Below are 16,022 nucleotides of genomic sequence, written 5' to 3'. Positions count from 1 at the left end.
CCCCCCCCCCCGTTATACTGTGTGTGCCCCCCCCCGTTATATTGTGTGTGCCCCCCCCGTTATAACTGTGTGTGCCCCCCCCCGTTATACTGTGTGTGCCCCCCCCCCGTTATACTGTGTGTGCCCCCCCCCGTTATACTGTGTGTGCCCCCCCCGTTATACTGTGTGTGCCCCCCCGTTATACTGTGTGTGCCCCCCCGTTATACTGTGTGTGCCCCCCCGTTATACTGTGTGTGCCCCCCCGTTATACTGTGTGTGCCCCCGTTATACTGTGGTGCCCCCGTTATACTGTGTGTGCCCCCCCCGTTATACTGTGTGTGCCCCCCCCTTGTACTGTGTGTGCCCCCCCTTGTACTGTGTGGTGCCCCCCCCCGTTATACTGTGTGTGCCCCCCCGTTATACTGTGTGTGCCCCCCGTTATACTGTGTGTGCCCCCCCCGTTATACTGTGTGTGCCCCCCCCGTTATACTGTGTGTGCCCCCCCGTTATACTGTGTGTGCCCCCCGTTATACTGTGTGTGCCCCCCCCGTTATACTGTGTGCCCCCCCGTTATACTGTGTGTGCCCCCCCGTTATACTGTGTGTGCCCCCCCCGTTATACTGTGTGTGCCCCCCCGTTATACTGTGTGTGCCCCCCCCGTTATACTGTGTGTGCCCCCCGTTACTGTGTGCCCCCCCGTTATACTGTTGTGCCCCCCCCGTTATACTGTGTGTGCCCCCCCCGTTATACTGTGTGTGCCCCCCCCGTTATACTGTGTGTGCCCCCCCCGTTATACTGTGTGTGCCCCCCCGTTATACTGTGTGTGCCCCCCCCGCTATACTGTGTGTGCCCCCCCCCGTTATACTGTGTGTGCCCCCCCCCCGTTATACTGTGTGTGCCCCCCCCCCGTTATACTGTGTGTGGCCCCCCCCCCCCCGTTATACTGTGTGTGCCCCCCCCCGTTATACTGTGTGTGCCCCCCCCCGTTATACTGTGTGTGCCCCCCCTTGTACTGTGTGTGCCCCCCCCCGTTATACTGTGTGTGCCCCCCCCTTGTACTGTGTGTGCCCCCCCCCCCCGTTATACTGTGTGTGCCCCCCCGTTATACTGTGTGTGCCCCCCCCGTTATACTGTGTTGTGCCCCCCCCGTTATACTGTGGTGTGCCCCCCCCCGTTATAACTGTGTGTGCCCCCCCCCTTGTACTGTGTGTGCCCCCCCCCCCGTTATACTGTGTGTGCCCCCCCCCTGTTATACTGTGTGTGCCCCCCCCCCGTTATAACTGTGTGTGCCCCCCCTTGTACTGTGTGTGCCCCCCCCCCCGTTATACTGTGTGTGCCCCCCCCTTGTACTGTGTGTGCCCCCCCCCCCCCGTTTATACTGTGTGTGCCCCCCCCCCGTTATACTGTGTGTGCCCCCCCCGTTATACTGTGTGTGCCCCCCCCGTTATACTGTGTGTGCCCCCCCCCCCGTTATACTGTTTGTGCCCCCCTTGTACTGTGTGCCCCCCCCCCGTTATACTGTGTGTGCCCCCCCCGTTATACTGTGTGTGCCCCCCCCCCGTTATACTGTGTGTGCCCCCCCCCGTTATACTGTGTGTGCCCCCGCCCCCGTTATACTGTGTGTGCCCCCCCTTGTACTGTGTGTGCCCCCCCCGTTATACTGTGTGTGCCCCCCCTTGTACTGTGTGTGCCCCCCCGTTATACTGTGTGTGCCCCCCCTTATACTGTGTGTGCCCCCCCGTTATACTGTGTGTGCCCCCCTTATACTGTGTGTGCCGCCCCCCCGTTATACTGTGTGTGCCCCCCCCGTTATACTGTGTGTGCCCCCCCCCGTTATACTGTGTGTGCCCCCCCGTTATACTGTGTGTGCCCCCCCGTTATACTGTGTGTGCCCCCCGTTATACTGTGTGTGCCCCCCCCGTTATACTGTGTGTGCCCCCCCCGTTATACTGTGTGTGCCCCCCCGTTATACTGTGTGTGCCCCCCCCCCTTATACTGTGTGTGCCCCCCCCTTATACTGTGTGTGCCCCCCCCCTTATACTGTGTGTGCCCCCCCCTTATACTGTGTGTGCCCCCCCCGTTATACTGTGTGTGCCCCCCCCGTTATACTGTGTGTGCCCCCCCGTTATACTGTGTGTGCCCCCCCGTTATACTGTGTGCCCCCCCGTTATACTGTGTGTGCCCCCCCCTTGTACTGTGTGCGCCCCCCCCCGTTATACTGTGTGCGCCCCCCCGTTATACTGTGTGCGCCCCCCCCCGTTATACTGTGTGCCCCCCCCGTTATACTGTGTGTGCCCCCCCCGTTATACTGTGTGTGCCCCCCCCCGTTATACTGTGTGTGCCCCCCTTGTACTGTGTGTGCCCCCCCCCCGTTATACTGTGTGTGCCCCCCCCCGTTATACTGTGTGTGCCCCCCCCTTGTACTGTGTGTGCCCCCCCCCGTTATACTGTGTGTGCCCCCCCCGTTATACTGTGTGCCCCCCCCCCCCCGTTATACTGTGTGCGCCCCCCCCCCCGTTATACTGTGTGTGCCCCCCCCCCCGTTATACTGTGTGTGCCCCCCCCCGTTATACTGTGTGTGCCCCCCCCGTTATACTGTGTGTGCCCCCCCTTGTACTGTGTGTGCCCCCCCCCGTTATACTGTGTGTGCCCCCCCCCCGTTATAACTGTGTGTGCCCCCCCCTTGTACTGTGTGTGCCCCCCCCTTGTACTGTGTGTGCCCCCCCCCGTTATACTGTGTGTGCCCCCCCCCGTTATACTGTGTGTGCCCCCCCGTTATTACTGTGTGTGCCCCCCCCCGTTATACTGTGTGTGCCCCCCCTTGTACTGTGTGTGCCCCCCCCCCCGTTATACTGTGTGTGCCCCCCCCCTTGTACTGTGTGTGCCCCCCCCGTTATACTGTGTGTGCCCCCCCCTTATACTGTGTGTGCCCCCCCCGTTATACTGTGTGTGCCCCCCCCCGTTATACTGTGTGTGCCCCCCCCCGTTATACTGTGTGTGCCCCCCCCGTTATACTGTGTGTGCCCCCCCCGTTATACTGTGTGTGCCCCCCCGTTATACTGTGTGTGCCCCCCCCCGTTATACTGTGTGTGCCCCCCCATTCCTACCCAAGTGTTACCCCCTGTGTCCCATCAACTGGCCTACCCCCTGTGCCCCATTAGCCTTCCTACCCCCGGAATGTTACCCCCCTGTGCCCCATTAGCCTTCCTACCCCCGGAATGTTACCCCCTGTGCCCCATTAGCCTTCCTACCCCCGGAATGTTACCCCATGTGCCCCATTAGCCTTCCTACCCCCGGAATGTTACCCCCTGGGCCCCATTAGCCTTCCTACCCCCGGGATGTTACCCCCCTGTGCCCCATTAGCCTTCCTACCCCCGGAATTTTACTCTGCGTGGGGTACCTAGGTCTTTTTGGTTGACAGGGTCTGTGACCCCTATAAGCTGGGAAGGCTTCTAATTGCATTAAAGGGACAGTTACACCAAAAACTGAAAGTGTTTTAAAGGAATGATGATATAATGCACAGGTTACAGGGCAGATAGGCTCTGTGGAATACAATGGTGTTTAAAGGGGATCCACACAAAATGCTGTATAATAAAATAAACATGAAACCCTAGTTCTTTTTTTTTTCAATGCCTGCGGCATAGCGACGGGGCAGGCAATATATGATTGACAGCTCAGGTTTTTAATTACAATGACCATTACAGGGATACAGATGTCCTGTCTAAGAAGGAATCCCATGATGCATTGTACCGAGGGAATACCTGTCAGTAATGGCTCTTGCTACTGGCCTATAGAGTGCAGGGCTATTTGGCTCATACAGTGTCCAATCAGCAGTTAGATACACATGATAACGGCTGTATTTTGCAGTGGGGGCTCCTACCCAAATAAAAGGGGCACTAATTGATTCAGCATACAGCCCCACGGTATTGGTGCCTCCCAGGGCTTGTTACACTGACGGCCGGTTGGGCCTGTGTGGGACCTGTTGCCCCTGTGTTGGGGCAGGAAATACTGGTTTTGATTTTCTCTCAGGGCACATTGATGTGTGAATACAGGTGGGCCCCGGGCTTACAGGTAGCAGAGGGGGTATGTGGGGGGAATGGTGTAGGTTTGTGGGGGGCGGCAGGGTAGGGTGGGTTTGTGGGGGGCGGCAGGGTAGGGTGGGTATGTGGGGGGCGGCAGGGTAGGGTGGGTATGTGGGGGGGGGGGGGCGGCAGGGTAGGGTGGGTATGTGGGGGGGGCGGCAGGGTAGGGTGGGTATGTGGGGGGGCGGCAGGGTAGGGTGGGTATGTGGGGGGGGGGGCGGCAGGGTAGGGTGGGTATGTGGGGGGGAAGTAGCAGCGTGGGTAGGAATTCCTGACCTGTTTGTTGGTTTGTAGGAGGGACTCCTGGGGCTGCTCCTAAGCGTCTCCCTTCTCCATGGGATTGGGTGCTTCTATGTTCCCGGTGTTGCACCCATTAACTTCCTGCAGGATGCTCCTGTGGACATAAAGGTGGGTGCCATATGGGATAATGGGGGTCCTCCTGTGGGTGCTGCCATCTGCCATTTTGTATGGAATGATTTGTGTGTCTGTGCCGCAGGCTGTAAAGTTGACCAGTTCGCGCACCCAGCTGCCCTATGAGTATTACTCGCTGCCCTTCTGCCAACCTACTGAGATCGCCTACAAGTCAGAGAATCTGGGTAAGTGCCCGTCGGGCAGCGTGATGTGTAGGGGAGGGACTTGGGATTATACTCACTGTTATGGGTCACGGTTTGTTCCACTAGGGGAGGTTCTACGCGGGGATCGGATCGTTAACACCCCTTTCCGAGTTCTGATGAACAGCGACAAGAAGTGCGAGGTTCTGTGCGGGGGTCCGAGACAGTCCCACGTTCTGACTGTGGAACAGAGCAAACTGGTGGCGGAGCGGATCCGGGAGGACTATTATGTACATCTGTAAGTCTGCTTCTTCTCTATCTGCTGCCCCTTCTGCCCAACCGGGTCAGCGCCTGTATGCCAGGGCAGTAATGTGGGCTGGATAGGGTCCTCAAGGTTCTTTTGGGTTCTGCCCAATCGGGTCAGCGCCTGTACGCTAGGGCAGTAATGTGGGCTGGATAGGGCCCTCATAGGCTGTTGTGGCCTAATTTTTGTCCCACTATGGAAGTTGGGGACACAGGTTTTTATCCCTATGGCAGGGAGGGGCTGTTGGGTAGTTTCTCACACATCTCCCCCATTGCCCCTGGGTGCAGGATAGCGGATAATCTGCCCGTGGCCACCAGACTGGATCTCTATTTAAACCGTGAGGAGGAGGAAAAGAAGAAGGAGAAGGATGTTCAGTTTGAACATGGCTACCGACTCGGCTTCATTGACAACAACAAGGTAACCGGGGGGGGGGGGGGTGTAGCAACCGACATCACAGGGGAGGGGACAGGGTTACCTGTACATTATACTCACCTTTTAGGTGTTAAAGGACAAGTCAACCCAGAATATAATTTTGTAATGGTTTTTGAGTAATTTGTATATGTAATTGTTATTAGAAGTTGTCTTTGTCTGTCCTTTTCTATTCTCTTCCCTGGGGGCCCTGACCCCTGATCACTGTAACACAAGGCAGCAGCCTGACAGACCTGACTCACTGGGGGAGACTGACCCCCTGAAACACTGTAACACAAGGCAGCAGCCTGACAGACCTGACTCACTGGGGGAGACCGACCCCTGAAACACTGTAACACAAGGCAGCAGCCTGACAGACCTGACTCGCTGGGGGAGACCGACCCCTGAAACACTGTAACACAAGGCAGCAGCCTGACAGACCTGACTCACTGGGGGAGACTGACCCCTGAAACAGTGTAACACAAGGCAGCAGCCTGACAGACCTGACTCGCTGGGGGAGACTGACCCCTGATCACTGTAACACAAGGCAGCAGCCTGACAGACCTGACTCACTGGGGGAGACTGACCCCCTGAAACACTGTAACACAAGGCAGCAGCCTGACAGACCTGACTCGCTGGGGGAGACCGACCCCTGAAACACTGTAACACAAGGCAGCAGCCTGACAGACCTGACTCACTGGGGGAGACTGACCCCTGAAACACTGTAACACAAGGCAGCAGCCTGACAGACCTGACTCACTGGGGGAGACTGACCCCTGATCACTGTAACACAAGGCAGCAGCCTGACAGACCTGACTCGCTGGGGGAGACTGACCTTTGCAACATTGTTTAAAAAGTAACAACCAGGAGTTAAGCAAATTCTGTTTCCAGTAGCAATTACATTTACACATAACTTTTAAAGCACCAAAAATGAGTAATAAATTCACATTGGAATTATGTTTTCTTTTATATGGCAAAACTTATTTTTGGGGTTGTCCTTTAAGGATATATTTAACCTGAGCTCCTGTGCTTGTGTCCCCCCAGTTCTACCTGCACAATCACCTCTCCTTCTATCTATATTATCACCCCGAGGAAATAGAAGAGAAACAGGAGCCGACCTTTAGGGTTGTCAGGTTCGAGGTGATTCCCCAGAGCATCAGATTGGAAGGTAAAGTGTGCAGAGACCCAAGGGGCAATTGTGGCAGCTCTTAGGGGCAATAAGGGCTTGCGCTCCCCTGAGTAAACTTGTATTGTCATGTAGAGAGCAGTGTTCTGAGACAGTTTGCAGTTGGTCTTTATTTTTTTTGTAGTGTAGTGTTTTCGTTATTTCTATTTTTGTTGAGCAGCAGTGGGTCTCCATAGTCCCTCTACTTGGTCTGATTGTTACCCCCCCCCCCCCAAGCAAACTGATTTGGCACAGCCCGTGACATCACCAAAGCAGCGGATCTCGGTATTTATAGGCCGCTGATGGCAGATGTCGCTAATGAATTAAGTCTCTTCAGGTACAGAAGGTACAGCTGCCCCAGTGCTAAGCAGCGGGTATGGACCCCTTACCCTGAGTGTTGGCCGCCCAATAACAACCCGTGTTACAGACTTCAGATCCACTGTCCGACCTGTAAGGGATCCAGGGGCTGAACTGATGCCAAGTGGATTGTGCATATTATTTGTATGCAGTACGGGTTGGACTTGCTGCAGTTCTGGTTCTATGTGGAGGTTCTGGTGGCAGCCAGAACATTCTGCCCCCCAATTTTCCCCTTTCGGGGTTCAGCTTTTTCCTTTTATCCTCTTTGCATCCCTCTGTATTATAATAAATACCCCTTGTGGAGACTTGGGGGGGAGCCCTGCGTTCTGCACTGAGAAGTGGGGCTACAGTAGCAGTAAAATGGGGGGGGGGGGGGGGGTTTCCCTCTGAGGCTTAATGGCAGTCTAAAGCTGGTGGATTAAAGAGACGGTGATGGAGCCTACGCTGGCTGCCCCCATTAAGTGAGTAATGTGAGTAACGATCCTTCTCTTGCAGATCTGAAAGGGACCGATCAGGGTTTGTGCACTGTCCCCGACAGCTCCAGTTCTGCCCCCCAAGAGATTGACCCCTCCAAGGAGAACAAGATCATTTTCACATACTCTGTGCATTGGCAGGTAGGGCAGCAGCCATGATGTGGGGAAATTGGGTGCCCCCTGGTGTTGGGGCTGTTCTCTCCTTACTGCAGTTGGCATGGGGGCAGGAGATTGGGTGCCAGTGCTGTTCTCTCCTTACTGTAGTTGGCACGGTGGCAGGAGATTGGTTGCCACTGCTGTTCTCGCCTTACTGTAGTTGGCACGGGGGCAGGAGATTGGGTGCCAGTGCTGTTCTCTCCTTACTGTAGTTGGCATGGGGGCAGGAGATTGGGTGCCAGTGCTGTTCTCTCCTTACTGTAGTTGGCATGGGGGCAGGAGATTGGGTGCCAGTGTTGGGGCTGTTCTTTCTTTACTGTAGATGGCACGTGCAGTGTCACTGCTGTTCTCGCCTTACTGTAGTTGGCACGGGGGCAGGAGATTGGGTGCCAGTGCTGTTTTCTCCTTACTGTAGTTGGCATGGGGGCAGGAGATTGGGTGCCGGTGTTGTTCCTTACTTATTGTAGTTGGCACAGGGGCGGGAGATTGGGTGCCAGTGCTGTTTTCTCCTTACTGTAGTTTGCACCGTGGCAGGAGATTGGGTGCCAGTGCTGTTCTGTCCTTACTGTAGTTGGCACGGAGGCAGGAGATTGGGTGCCGGTGTTGTTCCTTCCTTACTGTAATTGGCACGGGGGCAGGAGATTGGGTGTCGGTGTTGTTCCTTCCTTACTGTAGTTGGCACGGTGGCAGGAGATTGGGTGCCAGTTCTGTTCTGTCCTTACTGTAGTTGGCACTGGGGCAGGAGATTGGGTGCCACTGCTGTTCTCACCTTACTGTAGTTGGCATGGGGGCAGGAGATTGGGTGCCGGTGTTGTTCTGTCCTTACTGTAGTTGGCACGGGGGCAGGAGATTGGGTGCCAGTGCTGTTTTCTCCTTACTGTAGTTGGCATGGGGGCAGGAGATTGGGTGCCGGTGTTGTTCCTTACTTATTGTAGTTGGCACAGGGGCGGGAGATTGGGTGCCAGTGCTGTTTTCTCCTTACTGTAGTTTGCACCGTGGCAGGAGATTGGGTGCCAGTGCTGTTCTGTCCTTACTGTAGTTGGCACGGAGGCAGGAGATTGGGTGCCTGTGTTGTTCCTTCCTTACTGTAATTGGCACGGGGGCAGGAGATTGGGTGTCGGTGTTGTTCCTTCCTTACTGTAGTTGGCACGGTGGCAGGAGATTGGGTGCCAGTTCTGTTCTGTCCTTACTGTAGTTGGCACTGGGGCAGGAGATTGGGTGCCACTGCTGTTCTCACCTTACTGTAGTTGGCATGGGGGCAGGAGATTGGGTGCCGGTGTTGTTCTGTCCTTACTGTAGTTGGCACTGGGGCAGGAGATTGGGTGCCACTGCTGTTCTCACCTTACTGTAGTTGGCATGGGGGCAGGAGATTGGGTGCCAGTGTTGTTCTGTCCTTACTGTAGTTGGCATGGGGGCAGGAGATTGGGTGCCAGTGCTGGAAGTTGCCCTTTTGTTCCCCAGGAGAGTGATATTAAGTGGGCCTCGCGCTGGGACACCTACCTGACCATGAGTGATGTCCAGATCCACTGGTTCTCCATCATTAACTCCGTGGTTGTTGTCTTCTTCCTGTCAGGTAAGTGGCGCTAGGTACTGACCCCCATTCTCCCAAGTTGGGGCTCAGCAATGGCTGATGTTTCCCTTTTGTGCCCCACCCCCCAAAATGGCTGATGTTTCCCTTTTGTGCACCCAGGTATCCTGAGCATGATCATAATCCGGACCCTGAGGAAGGACATTGCTAATTACAACAAAGAGGATGACATAGTAGGTTCCCTTGGGGCAACAGGGTAACTTATTGTTCATCAAAGAGGTTCCCCTGATTCACCCCCATATCTCTCTCATCACAGGAGGACACAATGGAAGAGTCTGGCTGGAAACTTGTACATGGAGATGTGTTCCGGCCTCCTCAGTATCCCATGATCCTCAGCTCTCTCCTGGGTTCCGGCATCCAGCTTTTCTGCATGATCCTGATTGTTATATGTGAGTGGGATCTAGATTGACGGTGTGGAAGTGAGTGCCTGTTGTGCCTCCAGTGTGGGAGTGAGTGCCTGTTGTGCCCCCGGTGTGGGAGTGAGTGCCTGTTGTGCCCCCGGTATGGGAGTGAGGGCCTGTTGTGCCCCCGGTGGGGGAGTGAGTGCCTGTTGTGCCCCCGGTGGGGGAGTGAGTGCCTGTTGTGCCCCCGGTGGGGGAGTGAGTGCCTGTTGTGCCCCCGGTGGGGGAGCGAGGGCCTGTTGTGCCCCCGGTGGGGGAGCGAGTGCCTGTTGTGCCCCCGGTGGGGGAGTGAGTGCCTGTTGTGCCCCCGGTGGGGGAGGGAGTGCCTGTTGTGCCCCCGGTGGGGGAGGGAGTGCCTGTTGTGCCCCCGGTGGGGGAGGGAGTGCCTGTTGTGCCCCCGGTGGGGGAGGGAGTGCCTGTTGTGCCCCCGGTGGGGGAGCGAGGGCCTGTTGTGCCCCCGGTGTGGGAGCGAGGGCCTGTTGTGCCCCCGGTGTGGGAGTGAGTGCCGGTTGTGCCCCCGGTGGGGGAAGCTAAATGCCACATACTAACAAACACGTGCCTGTTCAGTCGTAGCCATGTTGGGGATGCTGTCGCCCTCCAGCCGGGGAGCCCTGATGACCACAGCCTGTTTCCTCTTCATGTTTATGGGGTGAGAGTTCTAGTTCTGTTCTGCCCGCACTGCCCATTTCTCCGTATCACTACAACTCACACTTGGCTCCTTCTCTTCCAGGGTATTTGGAGGATTCTTCGCTGGGCGTCTTTATAGGACCCTAAAGGGCCACCGATGGCGCAAAGGGGCATTTTGTGTATGTTTTCTGGGTATATTCCTTGTAGTTATTATCAGAGTGAGGCTGGGGGTAAGAGTGGATGGGGGGGGGGGGTAGGGCAGTTCAGAGGTAGAGGCATTGGTATTCAGAGGCAGTGAATGGGCATGTGGTTGTTAAAGGAGAAAGAAAGGTACAAACTCAGTAGCTTTATCAGAAAGGTGTAAATACAACCATAAGCACTCACAGCTGCACTGACTTCTCTGTCAAAAGATTAGTTGTGTCTGTTTTCCTCTGCCAGAGACGTGCTCTTTCCTGCTCCCCCCTCCCTCAAGAATGCTAAGAACTCTCTCTCCCCCTTAGGAATGTGGATCTGAGCCAATCAGCAGGAAGCTGACTCATAGTCTTACTTAACTGAGCATGTTCACCAGTCTTGCTTTTGGTGCAGGAATGAGGCATTATGGGAACTTTCTTTCATTTTGTCTTCCTGTTTGAGGCAGACTGGCAATAGGTGTGAGGAAGTAAATGTGGGTATGGGGCAGAAGGGCAGCGGGTGTGGGGCAGACGGACAGCGGGCATGGGTGGGCACTTGGGCAGTGGGCATGTGTGGGCACTGCCTCAGATAACCCACTGTTTCCTCTCTCACAGACGGCCACGCTGTACCCAGGAGTGGTGTTTGCAATCTGTTTTGTGCTGAACTGTTTTATCTGGGGGAAACATTCCTCTGGGGCGGTGAGTTTCATTGCACTAAGGGCAAATCCTATTGGCTAGGGTTCTGTGGAGGAATCATGCTGTGGGCCATGGAGTTACAGCACCCCCTGAGCACTTTCTGGTTAAGGAGAGGGAAACAAACTCCACAAGCTCTATCAGAAATGTAAATACAGCCATAAGCACATACTGTACTGCTGCTCTCAGCCTTCTGTGAAAAAAACACTGCATTCCCTTGCTCCTGTTGCGTACACATGGACTCTGGCATTAGGCTTCCTTCTCTCAGCTCCAATCCCCCTCTCCTCCCTGCTGTAATCTGAGCCCAGAGCTTCCAGGCAGCAGAAGGGAAGTGACCTCAGACCAAGCTAATATGGCAGCTGCTATCTGCAACAAACAGATGGAGCTTCTAGTAATGTTACTTGGGTACGGTAAAGCTTTCTACAGAATAAATATAGCGTTCCAGCTTGCACTATTGTGGCTAATCTTTTGGCAATAAAATGCCTCAGTAGTTTTCCTTGCCCTTTAAAGCTGTTAGTATTTGTCACTGGTCTTCATTATTTATTTTTTATCGGTTTTTAATTATTTGCCTCTTTTGCCTCTTTCCAACTTTGAATGGGGTCACTGACCCCGGCAAGCGATTTTATTATCATTTTTACTTTATATTACTTCTCTTTCTGTGCAGCCCCTCTCCTATTCATATTCCCGTCTCTCTCATTCAAAGCACTGCTTTGTTACTAAGGCAATTGAGACCCTAGCAACCATATAGCTGCTAAAATACCAAATTGGAGAGCTGCTGAAGAAAAAGCTAAATAACAACAAAAAAAACCCCATAAAAATTGAGGACCAATTGCAAATTCTAAGAATATTACAAAACGTTAATTTAAAGGTAAACGACCCCTTTAATACGTAGTGGAATGAAGCAATAACGCCCAGGGACAGTTTATTGGTGCCCGAGGCTTCAGTACCCAGTCCCCTCACTGGGCGCGTGTGTTGGCCCTAATCTCCCAGGCAGATTTGCTGCAGGTTGGACAGATGGGGCCATTGCCTTGAGCTTGGGATCCTTGTGCTGCTGAGAGATGCAGTTCAACCTGACCAGGTTCCTCTGGGGATTCTGCCTTGTTTGCCCCATCGGCTACCTTCTTTTATAGCAATATGCCCAGTGCCCACTTGTGGTGGGAGGAGCTTCTGTTCAGCAGGGGCCGAACGGGTGGTGCAGAGGGAAATCCGGTGAGGAACCAGGGACAGGCTGAACTGCATCTCTCACAGCACAGTAATGCCAAACACAGGACTCGGTCACAGCCCCATACACAGAGGTGCAAATGGGGGTAACCTGAACAGCCTGTGTCCCAAGTCTCCCCTAAATATGTGGGGGTGCTGGCACTGTACATTGCAGTAATGGGGGGGGGGGAGCCCAGTTCCCTATATCTGGGGGGCACAGGTTTCTGTGTGTTCTGACCCATTGTTGCACTTACAGGTGCCCTTCCCTACCATGGTTGCCCTGCTGTGCATGTGGTTTGGCATCTCGTTGCCCCTGGTCTATCTGGGCTACTACTTTGGCTTCAGGAAGCAGCCGTACGATAACCCTGTGCGAACCAATCAGATCCCAAGGCAGATCCCAGAGCAACGTTGGTACATGAAGAGATTTGTTGGGTGAGTGTCATGATGCCAAGCTGGCATCGGGGGGGAGGCTGGGGGTGCAGCAACGTCTCGTGTCCAACTGGATTTTGCCTTCTTACCCCTGTAGGATCCTGATGGCTGGAATTCTTCCCTTTGGGGCCATGTTCATCGAGCTCTTCTTTATCTTCAGTGTAAGTCACTGACTTCCCGCCATTGGTTCATCTCTTGCATGTTTGGGGCAAGTATTACTGCCCTGTCTGTGCTGATACCCCATGCTGCTGCCCCACCCGTCACCTCCCTCCCTCATCCTTGTTCTTTTCCCTGCAGGCCATTTGGGAGAATCAGTTCTACTATCTGTTTGGCTTTCTCTTCCTCGTATTTATTATCCTTGTAGTGTCTTGTTCCCAAATCAGCATCGTCATGGTCTACTTCCAGCTGTGCGCCGAGGTAAGTACCCATCTGCCCCTTCTGTGTGTGGCCCCAAGCCTGGGCACAGCCTCTGCTCACTCCCCTTCCCCCTCTCCTCTCCCCCTTCCCGATCCTAATCGGGCACACAATAAGCTGTACCCCCATACTGTACTGTCTAAGGGAAACACTATGGCACCACCTACCCATATGTATAAATACAAATATACAGAGAAGGAATGTTCTGGGCACACAATAAGCTGTATGCAGTAATGCAGTTATACAGAGGTGGGGTAACTATAATGTGCTGTGCGGGGGGTTGACGTGCTTTCTCCCTGCAGGATTATCGCTGGTGGTGGAGAACCTTTCTAGTGTCGGGGGGTTCTGCATTCTACGTTCTGATTTACGCCGTCTTCTACTTTGTGAATAAGGTAGGTGTCTGTTTGAGTGGGGCTCAGTGGTGGTGGTTCCCCTTGGCCGCCCCTCATCGCTACTCTTTGCCTTTTAGTTGGACATTGTGGAGTTCATCCCATCGCTCCTGTATTTCGGATACACGACTCTCATGGTGTTGTCCTTCTGGCTTCTCACCGGCACCATTGGCTTCTACGCCGCCTACATGTTTATCCGTAAGATCTACGCAGCAGTGAAAATAGACTGAGCTGCGCTTTGTTGGCAGCCAATCAGCACAAACCAGAGCCTGTCCCCTCTGCCAAGACGCCACCAACAGGGAGACGTCACCAACAAACCATCTTCATCAAGAATGTCATGTTTGGTACCACCGTGTCCATGGAAGGGGGAGGAGTTGCCTAACTGCATTTTAACCTATTCCACTGGTTTTTACCTTTTATCTGAAATCTGTCCCATGTCTGATTCTACTTTTCCTTTTAAATTATTCCTTTGGGGTCGAGATCAAGGGGAAGCTGCAGAGGTGATTAGCGGTAGCGGAAGCACTTTAGGGGTTAGGTTTCCTGCGCAACAGTGACGGAATGATGTTTGGCGTCCCAGTGGGCATACAGTCAGGCATGGGGGCTGCTGGGGTAACGGCCTGACCCCCTTACAGTATTTGCCCGTCTGTGTGCTGGAGGAACATGTAGAGGTGGGGGCAGCACGAGTGGCCCCGTCATGTGGCGGCATTGGGAACAGAAATGTCTGCAAATGCCACTTGCTTGCCCCTTGGCTGGCACGCTGGCTCTTTATAGTGAGGATCCAGCCCACAGATATTAAGATGTTGTCTCTCACCTCCGGGACCAGTCGGGACTGGGTCAGCACATAATCCAGTATCACTTTATTTCTCCAAACAAATACCCTCTGACAAAAATGGTTGATTTTTTTTTTTTATTATTATTATTGTATTCATTCTTGTGCCCTTTTTTGTAAATAAATTAACCCCTATGGTGTCCATTTGTGACTTGACTCTACATCATTGGCCAATCTGTTGCGCACCAATCACTTCCTGTCCATCCATGAGCAATAAAGGAATAGCGTCTCCAGGGTTCTGGAATCTGGATGCACTTATAGGGGAGTATGGCACACACAGGCAGCATAGGGCAGGCAGAGTATGGCACACACACAGGAAGCGTAGGGCAGGCAGAGCATGGCACACGCAAACAGGCAGGAGTAGGGTCAGGCCCGAGGATGGGCACATATCATGGAGCATAGGGGTTGGCCAGATGTATGGCAACACAATGTTTGGGGGGGTTAGGGAGGCAGAGTATGCACAAAGGCCAGGTAGGGTAGACAGTGTTTGGCACACAACCAAGCCAGCATAGGGCAGGCAGGACTATGGCGCACACAGGCAGGGATAGGGAGGGCCAGAGTATGGCACACACACAAGCAGCGTAGGCAGGCAGAGTATTGGGCACACAGCAGCATAGGGCCAGGCAGGTATGGCACACACACGGCAGGGTAAGGGCAGGCAGAGTTGGGCGCACCACAGGTAGCATAGGGCAGGCAGAGTATGGCACACACAGGCAGGGTAGGGCAGGTCAGGTATGGTGCACACAGGTTAAGCACTAGGGCAGGCCAGGAGTATGGCCATGCCACAGGCAGGGTAGGGCAGGCAGAGTATGGTGCACACAGGGTAGTAGGGCATGGTAGCAGGGCAGAGTATGGTGCACACAGGTAGCATAGGGCAGGCAGAGTATGGCACACACAGGCAGGGTAGGGCAGGCAGAGTATGGCACACAAGTGGGATCTGTCACAGACACAGAGGCCCCATACCATAAAACTGCTTAATATCCTCTATATTGCCAAAAAACAACTACTCCTCTCCACAGATACGGAGAAAGCTTTTGATAGTGTTAATTGGCTAAAAATGATGGAATGTCTAAAGTACTATGGAATGGGCCCTAATATAATGGCCTGGATACAGTCATCATATAACCAACCAATAGCAAAAGTTAATGGCTCCCTTTTACAAACCAATTAATTTATGCAAAATGGCACAAGACAAGGCTGCCCTTTATCATCCTTCTTATTGATACCCCTAGAACCCTTCCTAAATACAGTAAGATAAAACCAAACTATACACAAAATATTAGTCTTCTCTGATAATCTATTATTTACAATCACAGAGCCGGTAGAATCCATTCCATATCTAACTGCAACAAACTGCGTATAAACGCAGTAAAGAGGAATATCCCCCCAGGACTGCTCTATATCTTACAGGCCCTACCCCTACCTTTACTTCATCTATACTTTAAATCAATATGTATCAAACCAAATGTATCTGGCTTAGCAAGAGAACCAGAATAAGCTGGACAATATTATGTCGATGGCGTCAGAGTGGCTTTCTAGATATAGTAACATAGACCAGTACTACCACACAACACATCAGTAATGCCACATAGAGAGGAACTAATGGGTAGAGCTAGAACTACAATCCACTAGCACCCACCTGTTACCCCTGGGGAGACCATATACATAGAAGATTACTCCATAAAGATCACCCACTGATCCTACACACACTTAAAGACATGTAAAGCCTACATTATTTTACCTACCATGTTAGTAGAAGTTTTGGCACATCTCCCCAATTCCCAACCGGCATCAGTTGTTTAACCTG

The 16,022-nt window shown here is 53.5% G+C and overlaps 1 protein-coding gene across 2 annotated transcripts in view; it reads left to right on the top strand.

The window, feature by feature from the left end:
- tm9sf4 (transmembrane 9 superfamily protein member 4) overlaps positions 1-14,371 on the top strand; it is a 17,203-nt gene extending 2,832 nt beyond the window's left edge. For both annotated transcript variants that reach the window (XM_031894347.1, XM_031894348.1), the window contains exons 2-18: positions 4,356-4,469; positions 4,558-4,657; positions 4,742-4,910; positions 5,204-5,333; positions 6,369-6,492; positions 7,342-7,460; positions 8,937-9,048; positions 9,166-9,236; positions 9,320-9,452; positions 10,032-10,113; positions 10,195-10,270; positions 10,877-10,960; positions 12,411-12,586; positions 12,681-12,744; positions 12,881-13,000; positions 13,300-13,389; positions 13,467-14,371. In XM_031894347.1, coding sequence (XP_031750207.1) covers positions 4,356-4,469; positions 4,558-4,657; positions 4,742-4,910; positions 5,204-5,333; positions 6,369-6,492; positions 7,342-7,460; positions 8,937-9,048; positions 9,166-9,236; positions 9,320-9,452; positions 10,032-10,113; positions 10,195-10,270; positions 10,877-10,960; positions 12,411-12,586; positions 12,681-12,744; positions 12,881-13,000; positions 13,300-13,389; positions 13,467-13,616 — 1,914 coding nt within the window. In that variant the 3' untranslated portion in view covers positions 13,617-14,371. The remainder of the gene's footprint in view (positions 1-4,355; positions 4,470-4,557; positions 4,658-4,741; positions 4,911-5,203; positions 5,334-6,368; positions 6,493-7,341; positions 7,461-8,936; positions 9,049-9,165; positions 9,237-9,319; positions 9,453-10,031; positions 10,114-10,194; positions 10,271-10,876; positions 10,961-12,410; positions 12,587-12,680; positions 12,745-12,880; positions 13,001-13,299; positions 13,390-13,466) is intronic.
- Positions 14,372-16,022: the final 1,651 nt, after the last annotated feature.

This window comes from Xenopus tropicalis, chromosome 10 (genome assembly GCF_000004195.4).
Source record: "Xenopus tropicalis strain Nigerian chromosome 10, UCB_Xtro_10.0, whole genome shotgun sequence".
NCBI lineage: Eukaryota > Metazoa > Chordata > Amphibia > Anura > Pipidae > Xenopus > Xenopus tropicalis.
This window is presented reverse-complemented; position numbering and strand designations above follow the sequence as displayed.